Source organism: Centrocercus urophasianus, unplaced genomic scaffold (genome assembly GCF_019232065.1).
Source record: "Centrocercus urophasianus isolate 14NV4802_14NV808 unplaced genomic scaffold, USGS_Curo_1.0 seq_12, whole genome shotgun sequence".
NCBI lineage: Eukaryota > Metazoa > Chordata > Aves > Galliformes > Phasianidae > Centrocercus > Centrocercus urophasianus.
The window spans coordinates 7,366,147-7,382,830 of record NW_024884364.1 but is presented as its reverse complement, the minus strand read 5'-3'; the positions used below and the strand labels follow the sequence as shown (position 1 = coordinate 7,382,830).

The 16,684-nt window shown below is 39.8% G+C and overlaps 1 protein-coding gene across 1 annotated transcript in view; it reads left to right on the top strand.

The window, feature by feature from the left end:
- The window catches only part of GRAMD1C (GRAM domain containing 1C), a 51,112-nt gene that overhangs the window by 17,767 nt on the left and 16,661 nt on the right, over positions 1–16,684 (top strand). The window contains exons 4-8 of the mRNA XM_042810077.1: positions 5,263–5,366; positions 6,446–6,541; positions 7,677–7,757; positions 12,993–13,111; positions 14,273–14,393. Coding sequence (XP_042666011.1) covers positions 5,263–5,366; positions 6,446–6,541; positions 7,677–7,757; positions 12,993–13,111; positions 14,273–14,393 — 521 coding nt within the window. The remainder of the gene's footprint in view (positions 1–5,262; positions 5,367–6,445; positions 6,542–7,676; positions 7,758–12,992; positions 13,112–14,272; positions 14,394–16,684) is intronic.

Below are 16,684 nucleotides of genomic sequence, written 5' to 3'. Positions count from 1 at the left end.
TTTTGGAAAAGCTGGACTGTTGTTTGGGTTGAGAAGTGAAGAAAAATATACAGAATTATCTGGTTCATCCGTATATTGGGTGAAAGCTTCTTGATTTCTTTTACTACTGCTACTTTTTACTGAGTGACAAAATACCCACTGGAAGTGGTGAAGGTGTGACTGGTGCATGTTAGCTGACAAGCTGGGAAGAAGGGGTTACTCTGTAGGATCACGGTGAGCACTTAGCCTGTGAGTGTAATATGCTTGTATTGAATTGTGCAATGCAAGTGTGAGAACAGAGGTAGAAGTAAATTCTAAGAGCACTGGATTTGTTTTATGTTCTTTTCAGAGTGAATGACTGACTTGGTAACTCTTGAAGCATTGTGATTACTCATTTTCCTATCTTTTGAGTGCATGAAGAGTCCTCTATCTCTTTGAAGAGGAAATTAATTATGGTTGAATTAGTTGTTACAGATGTTGTGAGAGAAGGTAGGAATTCTATAGTTGTACTGGCTTTGTTTTGAGGATACAAAGGCAAGGAGTGTTGCTTCATTGACCCAGTTAAGCAAGTAGATCATCCATTGCCTATAGCATTTCCTTTGCTTTCTGGAAATAAGCCTGAACCATTGTGCTTGACACCTTGACTGGTGCAGATTCCGGGACTGAGAGTGACATAGTGGGCACCTGCAATTTAGGACTCTGAAAGACAAGTACCAGCTGTATGTTTAGAAGACAGAAAAACTGGTAATTGAAAGGAAAATAATCGATTACCCTTGGAAAACCAAGGACTTTTTTTACTGCCCAAAGTAGCTTATCCATAGGCTGAGCCAGCAATGTGCCCTGGTTTCTAAGAAGGCTACATTAAGCAGAGTATTGCCAGCAAGTTGTGGAATAAGACCTTTCTCCCTACTCAACGTGTTGCATCTGGAGTACTGTGCCCAGCACAAGGCTTCACAGTGCAAGAGAAACGTGGACTTACTAGAAAGAGTACAAGGGCAACCAAGATGATTAGGGGATTTAGAGCACCTCTCCTTGGAGGAGAGGTTGGGACTGTTCAGCTGGGACAGTTCAGGGAGAATCCCTTTGATGTCAGTAAATATCTGTAGAAAGAGACAATGTAGCCAGGCTATTTTCAGTTGTGCTTGATGCCCAGACAAGAAGCAGTGGGCAGAAGCTGGGGCAGAGGAGGTTCTTTCTAAACATTGGGAATCATTTCTTTACTATGGGAGTGACTAACTACTGGCACAAGTTGCCTGGAGAGGTTATGGAGCTTCTCTCCTTGGAGATCTTCAAAAGCTACCTGATATGGCTGTCTTTGCTTGAACAGGAGGTTGGATCTAGTGGCCTCCAGACTTCCAATCTTAACTGTTCTGTGGTTCTGATGACATGGCTGTAGGAGTAGAAGTACAACTCAACTCAAAGTAGGAGTAGTGAGGAGCATGGTGCAATGTGAGGTGTAGGGAAAGAGAGGCATCTGGCAAAGAGTTTTGGCCTATAGTGTCTAACTTATCACTACTTTGCTTCTTCAGAACTCTACCTGCCTGTTTTGCTCCATGAAAAAAAAATCAAAAGGTGACAAGCATAAAATTCTACCTCCTTTCCCTGTAGTGGTGCATTTTATTCCGTTTTTATTTCTTGCCTTGCAGGTGAGTCTATTTGTGCTGCCTGAGCATTGAGTAACAGCTGCACTAAGAGCTGAGCATTGTTTTTATACAGAAGCAGCATTGTAGCTGTTTCTCAAGTTCACATCTCATCTTTTGCAACCTTCAAGGCAGAGAGTATTGAGAGGCAGTATATGCTTGTTGCATGCCAAGTTTCTTCCAAGTTAAAGAAAGAGAAATTAGGGCTTTCATTTGCATGGAAATGGTTAAATCCTTGTATTCTTTGTCAGCTCAGGAGGCAGTTACACTCTGAAATATCTTCCTCATTTAAAAATGTTGAAGTTCAGTACAGAAATAAGACAAAAGAAGATAGCATTACTTCCAAGGTTTGATTTGATGATCCTCCTTGCACAGGGCTGATTTAGAAAGCAGTGGAGCAAATTCTGAAGCACAGTTTCAATTAACAGAGTTAATTGACAGTTAAATTATTTGGTAATGATTAATGTCAACAATATTGCATTTTTCTCTCAGATGCAAAGTTACTATTTTATAATTTATTTATTTTTTTGTTACTCTATAACATGTTGCCACTTAACTCTTGCATTTTCCATGTTAAGAACTGTTCTTTTGCTTGATTCAGAGAAAGATATCACAGGCTTTACACTCCTCAAAGAAGCTGTAGTTCATCAAAAGAACTGTAATGATTCCTGCTTGTAACTTAACTGTTTTAAAAAGCCAAATGCATGCAACAAAAAAAACTATTCTGCTGTAATGAGCAAGAACTGCTCATTAACACCACCTATTTTATTATGTTGGCCCACAGTTTAAGAGGTGGTGGTATGGCTGAACCTTCCTACCAGTATTTCCTTACATGTTGTTGCCATGAGGCAGATGGCAGCAGAGGGGCAGTCTGACAAAATGGCATCTGACATGGAAGTGTAGATGAAGCAAAGGTGAATTTCTCCACGTGAGGGGAAAAAAAAGTCACCTATTGACCTATTCATTGGCTTGCTGAATATTTATGGAAACTAGACAGTGAATTTAAGGTGCAGTGAGGCAGTGGGTGGTGCATTTCAGCAGTAGTGACTGCAACATGAAATATGGTCCGTGTTCTGGATCAGCTCATCAGTGTGAATCAACAGGTTGTGACCAGGAAACTCTGTAGAGCTGAATATCAGCTTCAGTGTATTAGAAACCACGGTGGCAATGTTGGAATATCACAAAGTTTGCACCAGGTGAATCCCATGAGTGTTTACCCAGAGCAGAAAGAACACTGTAAGCAATTTGTCAGGACCTCTTGAACCAATATGAGGCTGAAAATGAGTTTCTGGGTTGCATCATTACTGGTGTATGAGATATTGGTATCACCACTATAAGCCAGAGTCAGAACTACCGTCTGTGGAGTGGTGACATATGAATTCCCCACTGAAGGGAAAAGTTTAAGATGCAGCTCCTGGTGAGTAAAGTGATGAGTACAGTGTGTGTACCCTCTTCTAGGGTAAGAGAGGGATAATCCTGGATATCCTGCAGCCTGGACAAACTGTTGGTGCTGACTAAGCTGAAAGCTCTGCCTTAAAGAGTCCAGCCAGAAAAGACAACCTTTCTGTTGCAGCATTGTAACATCAGGCCTCATACCAGTTTGAAGACTGTGGAGCATGTTGCCAATCTTGGCTGGGCCATTCTGTTACCTTCACTGTATGCCTAGTCAAACCTATAGATTTGGCACCTTTCAACTTTCATCTGTCCACACTGACATGGGCAACGTTTTCCTAGTAAAGGTGCTGTCACAGAACATGTGAAACAGCAGGCCATCTCCTTGATGCAGATTTTTGAGTGCAGCATGCAGTTTATAGCTAGTGAAAATGCGTAGCTAAACTGTGGTGACAGTGCTGAGCAGTAGTGTTTTGTACCTGAGAATTTGCTGTATCAAAGTAGTTGTGCTTTATAGCTGTTGTAATGTTCATGGAAATAAATAGGAAGAATTAATTTTGGAGGAAAATTTCAAAGATCATATGAAATAATTCTATGATAATAAAAGGTTTAGACTTTCAAAAGGGGAGTTTAAAGGAGTGCCACTAACTTTAATTTGTCTGAAAATTATTGTTTCCAGGTAGCATCTTAAGTTACTGGATCTGATAACACAAAAGGAGAAATGCTAACCTCTTCCTTTGTTTTGACATTGTCTTTTGTAGGTAGGTCATGGTGTTGCTTGTCACTCGCCCAAGCCTCCCAGGGGAGTAATTTTGTGCTAGCTCTGCAAGAAAGGAGGAGTATTTTTTTGGATATTGTTTCTAGTATGGGTATCTGGCTAGTAGTACGTGAATGAGGAAAAAGTAGTAAGGTGCTCCCATAAAGTGCTAGATAGTACTTATAGGTTTAAATAGGAGCCAGTCTTCCAAACATAAAAGTTAGGTGGAAACGTTTTGATATTAGTTTCTGGAAGTCCTTAACCTCAGACTCTTGCTGCCTTCTCCATCTCTCCAGCACTTTGGTTTTGGACTTTTCTTGAATTTTAAACGTGCACTTGAAATGTATTCATTTGGAATTTAAGTTTGTGAAATTGTTTGGGCTTGTACGTATGCTTCGTGCATCTTGTGAGAAACTTTATTTGTACTCACTTGAGGGAAAATCCAGGAGATTTACCGTTAAGTTAGTGTGATGAGAGACTTCTGAACTTCTTGCAGCATGGACAAGAACTGTGTTCATCTTCTTGATGCATACAAAGTAAAAGTGATAAGTTGGAAAATAGCAAAGTGTTTTTCAGAATAAAAAAGGAGAAACACTTTGATACTTCTACAGTTGAAATCATTGAAGTTCTGTGTGAACAGATGCCTATTATGTAAAAAAAACAGAATGTAACCTCTACATTGTAGCTTTCAGAAGCGGTCTGTCTGAACTTTTTTTCTGTATGACTAAAGAGAACTTTGACATTTATTTCCATATCCTCACTTTAGTGCTGAGTGCTTCTGGAAGAGTTTGAGTTTTCAGGCTCTTGATGAAAATTCTCTCAAAGACTTAAAAGTGCAAGCAAATCCTCATATCTCAGTTTTGATCAGCAGGTATCTGATGATGGGTAATTGCATTCCAGATGAAAAATATTCCTTAGTAGGGATGTTTCGGCCTGAGGCAGTGTCATAATGAAAACGACAGTCAAGTGATGAAAATATCCCCTGCCTAAAGAACTGGATTGCTTCAAGCTGTCTTTTAATGTCTTACTCTGCCGATAGCTTTAGCTAGTGATAGGATCTGTTCAGTGGAAAATCATTGCTGTACTACAATATATGAATACTTGTTACGTAGGAGTTGGTAGTAGAATCTGTTATACTATAAATTGTCTGTGTATTGTTTTATTTGGGCTCTCTAATGCTTGACTAATGTTTGTGACTATTTCTCCTATGTATTCCTACTTCTTCTCTGAAAACACAGGATAAGGCACAGGGGGTCAGTGTATGAAATATTGTCTTTATACAGGTATTTCTATTGACTCTGACTTTGAGGTGTTCCCAAACAATAGTTTGGGTGCAACCCAACGCAAGAGTTGAAAACGCCATCAGAGTTGAAAAGAGTGGAAGAAATGCATTTTGATTTGTATTGTAATACCATTATCTCCTTTTAAGTTAACATGCTTGGGTCTACTGAACTGCAGTAAGTGAGTAAACTTGCTCTTTCTCTCTGTACGCAGATTATGCTTGTGCGCTCCAGAAGGATATCCTGCTGCAAGGACGCTTGTATCTCTCTGAAAACTGGCTCTGTTTCCACAGCAACATCTTCCGATGGGAGACTACAGTAAGATTTCTTAGCGTGCTTGAAACCCATTTCTTTGTCCTTGTAGTATCAGGATGTAAGATCTGTTTGAGGGACTTTTATCCTGTCCATCTCATGCTGAGCCTATATCCCTGAGTGGAAATGCAAATCTGTTGCACCATAAAATGAGGGTAGTCTTGGAGATGTCTGTGCAGAAATAAGCCTACTCAGTCATTCAGTATAGGAAGTCATTTGGCAATTGTTTTCTTCTTAAAGCTGATCTTTTACAGTTCTTTAATGATTTGCCTTGTCATATATATTTGTATATATAAAGTATCAGCATCTAAGAATAACTATAGGCAATCTGAAAAATAACTTTGATACAAGTTCTCGCATTGTGGTGTGTAGCTTTTGATCAGTATAAGCAGAAGTAGATATTCATGATATATTGGCTCTTTTTCTTGAAATTAGCTTAATGAGTTAAGTTTTCATGGAAGCAGTTGTTGCAACCTGCTGAATAAATAGCATAAAGAAGTGAAGAGAAATGGAAGGTAGCCTGGGTAAAGGTGATGGTGATGTATCAAAACATGCAGCTGAGAAGGCTGACAACTTAATCTCTTGAATTCTATCTGCTTTGACATATGCAGTGCAGGCAACAGGTAGTTTGTGTACTTAAGAAGGTATGGAAATACTCAATTAGAAATCAAGCTTAATTTCATCAAATGGATTTGATGATCAAAATTTTCTTGTAGACCTGATGTTTTAAAAAAAAAAAAAAAAATCCTTTTGAAATCACAGCCTGTATGGTGTTATATAGTTGGTATTTTGCCCTTCATTGTGGAGTGCTGCTGCATGGGTGGAAGGAAAGAAGAGAGAGAACAACTTGCTTCTCTAATCCTAATATGAAAGAAGAAATTGTTCTTAAATCAACTTAATTTGCTCCAAATTTGGGATGCTTGCTGTGAAGGTTAGCAAATGGAGACAACTGCCTTCAAAATCTTATTTGTATTTCATTCTGGTGTTTGGGATTAAAATTTTGAGTTCTTCTTGCGTGTTCTATGACTCTGTAAATTGAAAAAAAGCTTAAATTTAAAAAATGTATTTATTCTCTTTCTGCTTAGATTTCTATTGCTTTGAAGGATATCACTTTCATGACAAAGGAAAAGACTGCTCGGCTCATTCCAAATGCCATACAGATAGCAACAAAAGGAGAAAAGGTGAAAACCTGAATCTAAATACATTTGTCTTTTAAATGATAATTTCCAGAACTGAGCACTTCTGGTTTTGAATATGTAGCTTTCCCTGACAAGTTTTTAAACATTACTAGAATTAGAAGGCAGACTTGAACGCTGATGTGCACAGAGACCAAACTATCAACTCTAGCTTGATTACAAACCCCACTGATAACACTGATGCAGTAACCTGAAAGGGGAATTCTTGTCCTACTGGTTATCAAAGTCTACTTAAAAACTAAAAATACAGGAAATGAATTCAGAATGTCTTTGGATTTGTTATTTTTGTGTTCTCATCAGATTTAAATGTTCCATAAGAAAGTGCTGAAAGTGAAAGGACTGTGATACATGGGCTTTGAGTCATGGAGAAATCTACACGTAAATATCCAATTTTATTTGGTAGAAATAGTTGTTTTCTTGAATTTGGATGAAACTGAAAACGGTGATGCAGAATGCTCATGTCCTACGTGTATTTCATGATACCTCTTCTGGCAGTGTCTCAAAAGTGAGACTTCTTGACTAGATACAGAAGATAATTTTCTAGGATGGTTCTGGAGCTGTTCTCTCTGAAGGGGCTATGATTCCTGTTGTTCCACATTTGGCTGCTCCCTCTCAATTTCTTCTAAAAACATTAACTTCTTTCATCAAAGAAGATATTTTTTCTCTACTGAACCAACTTCTAAATAGTTAAAACTACAAATGACACATTAATTTGATTTCTGATTTTAATTATTGTAATTTCACATCCCATGTGAAAAGATTTAATAAAAGGAGTATGTAGAGGTAGGATAGAAAGGGCTGTGACCTTTAAGAAATAGGCATATACATCTGATTTGTTTCACTTCCCATTTGGAAGTGGATGAAAGGCTTCATGTATTTAGTTGAGGGGTACAAATGGTTGCAATTGAATGTCCAGACAAGCAAGAGTTTTCATATGCTCTGACTACTGGAGATCTAATTCTTGCTTACTAGAAGTGATTAAGAAGTGTTCAGTGTGAGGAATATGCAGTCACTGAGGAACATGCAATTACTGAAAACATTTGAGTGTTTAAGGTGAAAGGAAGCATTGTGGTTTTCTTTAAATACTTACAAGTGAGATTTTCATACTTTTTTCCTACAGTTTTTCTTCACATCGTTCAGTGCAAGAGACAGAAGCTACCTCAGTATCTTTCGCTTATGGCAGAATGTGTTGTTGGATAAGGTAAGCTTCTAAGTGCTGGTGCCTGTGGTTAAATAACAAAAGAATCTTTTGTAATATATGGAGATGCATCTTGAGGGAGAGACTTTCCTGAAGAAAAAATTAACTCTGTCTTGACACGGAATTCTAACCTCATGGTCTCCTTTGCCTCCTTGTACTTCAGATGACAAATAAGGTTCTTATCCTTTCTGTTTTTATACTGCTGTGTATAGCTTTGCTGGTTATTTTTGAAGATAGGTTGCATGCTTCTCTATACTAACTTAGGGAGGTATTTGTGTATATTTCCTTCAAGATTTCTATGGCTAACTTGTAATCAAAAGAGCAAGTGTCTTTTTCAGTGAAAACATTCTTTTCCTTTTAAGAAAAAAAAAAAAAAAAAAAAAAAAGCCAAAAGTCACCTTCTCAGATAAGTTAGACCCTTTGCCAGCCATTCATTAAAATTCCCCTGACCTTGAATAAATGCAACAAAAGTAGGCTGAATGATACGGGAGTGTATTTTGGCAACTCCCGTTTGTTAGGTTGATTTATGTTTCAATTTGTGGGCACATAAGCTAATCTTTCTAAAAATGTACTGATAATTTTGTTGCAGAACATCAGTGTAAGTAATGCAATTTTTGAAAACCGTCTCCTTCCTGTTTATGGCTCTCACTGTTTAAATATTCCAACGTATTTGCAGTTGAATACTGAAATATCTCTTTCAGTCTGTAGTGTAGTGGTACCCAAAGGCTTAAAGCTGTTGCAGTACTGATACAGTTGCCACATACATTTTTGGTTAAATGAGTGTTAAGGCAGCCCAGAGGCACTTCTATAACCAAAAGCTGGAAATCAAGGAAAATGCCAATTAAGGCAAAATTAATCTGTTTATGAAAATCTTTACTGCTTATTCAAACTAGATCAAGTTACAGAGAGGCACTGAGTAGATGAGCACATGCCCTCATCAGAGGGACAGTATACATTTGAAAGGTATGTCTTACTTCTGAGGCTCTGGTGTGGTATGCAGTGCTGTGAGCCTGGTGTTTCTGGGAGGTAGTTGTCAAAGGGATCCTGTCAGAGTCTGTGATGCTTGTGACAATGTAATCATCTCCCTTTCCAAAAGGAGCTGGTTTTAATGTTTCTTCTGCTAGCAGCAGAATGTTTTAAACCCTATGGATAATTTAATTATTCTCTGGAATGTATCTACCAGTCTAGGCAATGACGTGGTACTGTTAAATTATGAAATAAAGTTATTCATGTCTCGTCAGAAGGAAACTCTGTAAGCAACTGTCACAGTGTTGGTTTGCACCACCTTATGGTAGATAATCCCAGAGTTGCAGATCTTGATCCTGGGGTTTGGAATTGCATCTGCTTCAAATTGTGTTAGCACAACTGTCGATTTCAGTTGCTAGCTGTGGCCTCTTCAGAACTTCCTAGCTGTTGAGTTTGTGTTACACAGTCTCACTTCTTCTGAAGAGCAACTTACCTGCTTTACGCAGTATACTCTAAGCTTTTACCCCCTGCAGAACTTCTCAGGAGGGTCAGCATGCTCTTTACCAGATCTCCATCTTGTGGCCATTTTGCCTTGTACTTAAGTGTCATGTTCGTAGACAGTTCAACAATTAGTCTTCTGTGAAGTCTGCCTTTTGGATTAGAAATTGCATTTTGTAGGAGAAAGACATGGAATACGTGTAACCATTTACTCTAAGCTTAATTAGGCCAAGATACTGTCCTCTAACTTCTTCATGGTCTGGTAAGGGTTCCTGATCACTTTAGCTGAGCTGCAATTCTGTAGCTTGTAGCTTCTCTGTACTTGATGTGGTTCAACTTTGTTTCCTTTTAAATCAGTGGGTAGCCTGCTCTTAAGATGGCACTTTTCTTTTTAAAATGTCCGTGTAAAGACTTCTGTTTGAGGGAGGGAGGGGGGGAAATCCGCATTTAATTCCTGTTGCAAAACGTAGTCAAAGTGAACCTTCTAGGTTTTTACCGTGCCACTGTTTTTGAAATGCTTCTGTTTAGAAGGGAAGCATCATGGAAAATAAGGAATCATTAATGTAGGTCTGGAAGAGACATGACACCAACCTTGATAAAACAGATAGCAGCTTTCCCATCCACTGAAGCTTTAAATAATGCATCAGTTTATTAAATCAGCAATGATTCCTGCTTTTCAACAGGCTTTCCAAATTGGCAGAAACAATTTTAGTCATGGTTGTTAATGATAGAAAGAGCAATGGCATTTACACTATCGCTTTATTCTCCTGAAGTTCATGGATGTCAACTATCCCTCCAGTTTGAGGGGGAAAGAACAAATTAAAATATAATTAATCAGATTATTCAAATTCCAAACAAACACAATGTTCCTTATTTCTAATAGAACAGGCTCTTAACTGTCTCAATTCCCATGAGTCCTTGTCCTTAGAGTTGGATTATTTTCCTTTTATTCCTTTGCTTTGCTTGATAGAGATTTGCGCCAGTCTCCAGGTGCTGAAGCAGATAAGTCTAAGGGTGTGAGAAGGGACCAGAACTTCAGTTGAAGTGGGGTTCTTGTGGCAAACATCCTCTGGGGCAGCAAATCAACCAGATTCTAAGGCAAGGTTTTGAAAAAGACTTGTTGCACCTTTGCATTCAGCAGAGGTTGTTTTAAAGATCAAAGAGGGCTGAGTTTGATTTTGACCTTCGTGTTCGGGCAGTTTTAACTGAACTGAGTGTTCACTGTTACTCTTTGCCATTGTAATCAAGAAATTGAGCAACATTCCATGTTAAAGTTGCTTGGTTTGAGAGTGTGTTTGTGTGTGGGGTGTCTCTGGATTAAACATTTGTGCAGTATCTTGTCTTTACTTTTGCACCTGTCCTTAGCTGTGGGGGTAAAAATCAGTAGCTCTGCTTATGGTATTTTGTAGGACAGCCTGTTTGATGCCACCACTTTGACTGGTGTGACATGAAGTACTGATACTATGTTCCAGGCTGAAAGGACAAAAATGTGCACCATTGCTGCTTTTAGCCTTTCTTTTTTTTCTTTTTTTTTTTTTCTTTTTCTTTTCTTTTTTTTTTTTTTTATTTAATATAAAGAACTGAGAAATAATCTAGCACAGAGCATCACCTTGAGTGGGCAGAGTAGTCTGGATTTAGTTTCAGCTTTACAAGTTTCAGAGCCACTCCAGACTGCTTCTGCTCAGAGACAGAAATCTGAGCCAGAAAAGTCATGCCCTCTTTGCCTTTAGAACTAATCTTTTCTGATTATAGTACAGCAAGTCTGATTTGAAGCTGGGCTGACTATTAATGACTTACTGTATCTAACTGAGCTAGAAATAATTGAGTAGATTGCAAGAATCCTGGCTCTAGAAACAGAAGTTAGTAATATTGACTTTTCAAAATCACAGGAAACAACTTTATAGATCACTAAAATGCACAGCTTGTAGTTTTTCTTTCTGTGAACCACTGAGTTCCTTGTACAAGAACAGGCTGATAAGCCTGCAGACTCATGCAGACCGTGCTGATGAGTGTAGTGGTGCTTAGCCATGGCAGGTCTCATAGGACTGGAAAAAAAGCTGGGGAAGTACTGGGTAACAGAATGAAAGCAGCCATTTAATGTCTGGTGGACAGGTGGGCTCTCAGGGTGTACCTCAGTCATATTTTAAAAACAGGTAGGCACTGTCTGTTTTCAGCCAATTAAAGAGAAAGCTGAAGCACACAGTGTCCCTGGAAGGAAGGTGAGGCAGCTGTGCGTTTGGTGCTTGCCGAGCACCGTGGTGCCCCGCAGGAAATCTCACGGGGCAATGGAGGCTGGTGCTAGCTGTTAGGACCCGCGCTCTCTAGGTGCGTGTTCGGTGTTGTAATGCTTCCTTTGTCCCTGGTGCAAGTAAAGGCAGCGGTCTGTGCCAGCAGGGTGCTCGTGGAAAAGCCCGACGTCTGTCCCCTCAGGGAGCAGCCGACACCGCCTGTGGCTTCGCGCTTCGCCGTGAGGGAGGTGGGCGAGGGGCCGTGCGGTGCCGGCCCGGGGCAGCCCCTGCGGCTGTGGGGCCGGGCCTCGCCGCCGAGCAGGAAGTGGGAAAGGGCCGGGGTGGCCCGGGAGCGGCGGGGAGGAGCCGGGCGGCGGCTGCTGGCCCGGAGGGTGAGAGGAGAAAGTGCCGGGCTGTGTGTGTCTGTGTGTGCGTTGGGCGGGGGGAGAGTATGGAGCGGGACCGCGACCCGGCGTGAGGAGCCGACCGTGTGTAGGTGAGCGTTTACCTTGGTGCCTGTGCAGCGGCCTTTTTTGGGTGGCTAAAAGTGTAGGTGGTGTAACACTGCAGGCAGAGCAAAGAGGTGGAGAGGATCGCTTAAAAGCCCTTTAAATAATGCACGAGTATTTAATGTGATCATTTCATGCAAATAGTAAGCAGACCTGTGTTACTGCCTCATTAGCATGGTTCTGTTCCCTTGATCAATATGGATCATGACTGCGGCACATTTTCCAGTGTAACGCCTGGCTTCTTTGACTAAATACACAAACAATATTATTGCATTTCTTTTTTTTTTTTTTTTTTTTTTTTTCCTTGTTTGGCCCTTTCCTGCCAGAAAAAGTGGACTTTGAAACTAGCTGCTTACTTTGCTGATATGAGTTGGCTGTAAAACTCATTTCCCTAACTTTCCTGATGGTCAGAAAGAATGTGGAATTCATGGAGCTTATAGGGAAAGAGAAGAGCGGCTAGCTGTGAGGCGAGGTATTATACCTATGGAGCTTGTGGCAGTGTCCCACCTGCTGCCCCACCTTGGTGTGATGGACTGCTGGCTGAGCTAGCACTAATGTCTGCAGTGAGTGAAGTGCTAGTCTCTCTCTGCTGGTAGAGTGGTCTGCACATCCCAAGGAAACAGGCATGGATCTGTAAAGTTTGTTTGGGATCAAAGGGGGAGGGAGTGAGTGGCTGTCCGCTAGCTACTGGTTTTGTGCCGTGTCTCGTGAAACTCAGGAGGGGGACGCTTTGAAGATATTTCTGGAAACACTGGTGATAAATGAAGATGCAAATACAAGCATTTTTTTCTTGAAATGCTAGTTTTTTTAATGTCTGGCATTATTGGTTGAACAGTGATGGATTGGGAACATGAAGTAGATGGGAGTTCAGTTCCCCAAAATGCTGAAATCTAATCTTGAAATGTGATACCTAAATGCTTGCAGACCTTGTCAGAAGCAAGGTTAAAGGCTGTGGCGTAATTCAAACTTCTTACTGTTTTACCTACTGTGCCTTACTGCTCCATAGCATAGTTCTTGACTAGCTCGCTTTCTTTCAGAGGCTGACCAAGCAGGAATTCTGGCAGCTGGTGCACCAGAGCTATGGCTCTGAGCTGGGCCTGAACACTGAGGAGATGGAGAGCTTCCACTCATCATCTGAGGACAATGGGCAGTGTCGGTAAGGGGAGACTATAAAGCTTGTTGATATACTCATGGGGAAGTAGTGTTCTCTTATTTTAGAAACAGCTTTCCAAAGTGCTGCTGTAGCCTTACCTGAAAAGTTAAGCCTAGAGTAAAATTATGCGGAGAACTGAACTGCGTAAACTGAATATGCATAAAAACTTAATTGTGTTCATTGTTTAAAAGAGGAACACTGCTGAGGCCCCTTATACAGGGAGGTAGGAAGACCTTGCTGCCCCTGGATTTGCCTGGTGGGAGGGCAGGATAGCTTAAATATCAACTTTTCCTCCTGATAATGTTTGGTCAGGATCTATATGCCCTTCAACAGTTTGGAAGGGCTGAATGGAATGGAGCTATATCTGCTGTTCAAATGCTTTTCCTCACTCTGTGGAGACTAAAATACTTGCTTTGTTGTCCCTATGTATCAGGTCTTAGCTTATTTTACATATGATACTCAGGTTGAATTAGAAGAAAACTGTATATAGATATCTTTCTGGAATAGTTTTATTGATTTCTTGGAATAAATATGACCTGTATCTTATGAACAGTCAGTGCACTCCTAACAGTGGAGTTTTAATTTTGTATCTGCATGTAAATGACTTTGTAAAATTGAACAATGTGACTGGCATCTCTTTTTCATTCCTGCATTATCGAGTATGTGTAATAGGAAAAGAAAACAGTTCACTGCAAGCTTCAAAAACTGTCCCATTAAGTATTTCCTGGGTTTTATCTGTTTTAAAAATAATAATAATAAATGCAGTACTTTGCAACTCAGGAATAATGGATGCAGGAAAAAAGTCTCAGTGTTTCTTCAGATGCTTTTTTCTAAATTCACTCAAGGCTACCTCTGTTTCTCTGCAGAGTGCATGCTTTCTATCTCACCTGTGCTTTGTTTTTACTACCAACATAGGCAAAAGCTGGATTTATTGAGGTGGTTATGGTGAGAAGCATGGCTTGAGAGGTTAATGAGGTTGATGTGGGAGGATTTAGCTGGTAGCTGTTAATATTAGCAGAATAACTATTGTGTGAGTGCAGGAATTGCTCATTAAAAGCTTACAAAGGAGATGCGAATTGCACTGTTCAGTTTTACAAAGCCAAGTTTATTTACTTACAGATACATATGTGGCTCCAAATACATCTAATTTCTTCCTTTGGACAGATCTAGCATTTGTGATGAACCTGGAGAAAGGGATGACAAACTATCTAAAACAGCTGGTTTAGTTCGGGAATCCACACTTCAAACAGAAGGAGAGTCGCTCAATAGACACGTGTTGTCAGGCGTAAGTGCTGACTCAATCTTTCTTGCTATTCATAACTGATAAGAAATATGCTGAACTTGTCTATCTGTAAACATAAAATGCATGGGAATTGTAACTTGTGAAATTCATTGGGAGTTCCTGATAGCCTAAAAGGTTTTCACGTCAGAAATTGGATATGAATACTGTCAGGTTTCAAGAATATATTTGGGAAGTAAACTTCAGGATAAGATAACATCATTGGTGTGAGTTTCTAATTCACTGCATAATGCTGAGGTTTAGGCCTTGGTCTTCCCAGCTGTAAAAAACAAAACTAATCATGTTTTGTCCATCTTCCTATGCACGCTGTGCATTTCTATGTAAGTGCTTTATGAAAGCAGTGCTTGTGTTAACTTCCAATGCTTTTTTGCTTGTGCTATTTCTATTTAAAAAATCTCAAGGCTCTTTTGCCTGCTATACATGAGGATTATTAGAGGGTGAGTTATGCTATGTATCCCTGCCTTCAGAGTTCAGCTAGTCTTCTGTTGTGAATATATGAAACTTCTTTTCTTCCACTTTACCCTTGCTTAATTAAACTTACGGAGATCATTTAGAAAGCAGGAAATTAAAAACAAACAAACAAAACAACCAAAAAACAAAAGCACCCTTGGTTAGGATGAGTTTTCCTCATCCTTTCAGTTGATAAAAACTGAACAAACGTGGGTGGTTTTGTGGTGTGGAATGAATTTGTAAGTGTAATTCTCTATTTGAGAGGGCAAATGCTTTAGTAACGGTATCTGAGTTGCGCACAGCATTTAGCGTGGTTCCTGGGGCTACTATGTGCAGTTATAGTCCTAAAAAGTTACAGGCATTTTCTCTTGGTTAATAGATACCCCAAGGGAGGGAAAAGCAAACAGAGAGCCAAAGCCTGTCGCTATTCTCAGGTCAGCTACTTAGTTGCTGTTTCAGCTTTGGAAAAATTCAGAGGGAAGAAAGGAGATGCTTGTAACAGTGCTTACTATCATTAAGGTCTTTTGGCTTTTGTTACTTCCTAAAACTTGTTTGTGCTTTTAAGTAGGCTTTAAATAGTTCAGTGGAAATGTAAGTTAGTGGCTAGAGACTGATACCCAGTGAACAAAACCTGTGTTAAAAGCTTAGTTACTACAAAGGGTGTCCCTGAGTCCTAGGAGTCTAAAACGAGAGTTTTTGGAAAGCTGAAGGGGAGGCCTGGGAAGACTGTGGATGCTGCTGGAATTCTGACTTTTTAGAGTAAGTAAAATTACCCCGGTAGCCTTGATTTGGACTTGTTTAAATCTTATTTGCACAAGAACAAGTCATTTTAAAGTAATGGCTCTGTGTAGAGAAATGTTTTGTTTACCTACTAGGTGTTGCTCCCAGAGATGTTAGTTGCAGGTGCTAAATCTAATTGGGCATGTAGGTAAGCAGAAATACCCAGGGATTTGATCTATGAGCAGGGTTAATTTTAGGATTCTTTCTGGATAGTCGCACTTCAAAAAAGTTGTTTAATTATAGTGTAAAGCATCAATCTTGATAAATGTGATTAATATTTTAGTGTAGCTAAAATACATAATGTTTGTGTTAAACATTTGGTGTTTCTAAAGAATGCGTACGCTCTCCCCACAGCCCAGGATTATAGCAGATATTGTAGAAGCACAAGGGCAGTAAGAGGAGAGGGCAGTGCTTAGAAAGCTTTTATCAAATATCATTGCACTGATGATGCACAGCATAATTGCCTTCCAAAGGCTGGAGAGAAAAAGGCTTAACTCCTTCCTTACTGCTTTGACAGACAAAAGAAATCCACAAGCTCGCTTCAGAAAGAGATCTGAACTAATGAAGGAGTTGGCTGGCATCACTTAGGCTGTCTTGGAAAAAGCTATTATCAGTAGCTGTCTGTGGTTGATTAAATGAATTCTGTGTAATGCCAGTTGTGGCATGTCTGCTCTAAGTGCAGGTCATCTCTGTATGGAAACCACCTTGCTCCTTCTGCTCCTCTTTGGAAGGCTCTGTAAGGTTTTCCCTATCCTGTAGCCTTCTCTTGGCAGGTCAAAAACAGAAATGCATTGGTACAGAGCTCAGCAGTACTGGACACTTCAGCACTACTAGTTCCTTTCTCCTTTTTTCGTGTGTTGATAGAATGTTATCATTGAAATGTTGGTTATTATCCTCATTTCCATTGTGTACCTGAGTATAACTTCAGGCATGTAGCTCCTTTCAGTAGGAGCATTTGTTAATTGGTTGTCTTTGTTGATGCAATGTTTTTTTTTGACCTTTGGGGAATATTTTTGCTCACTTATACTGTGATCGAATTCGCATTT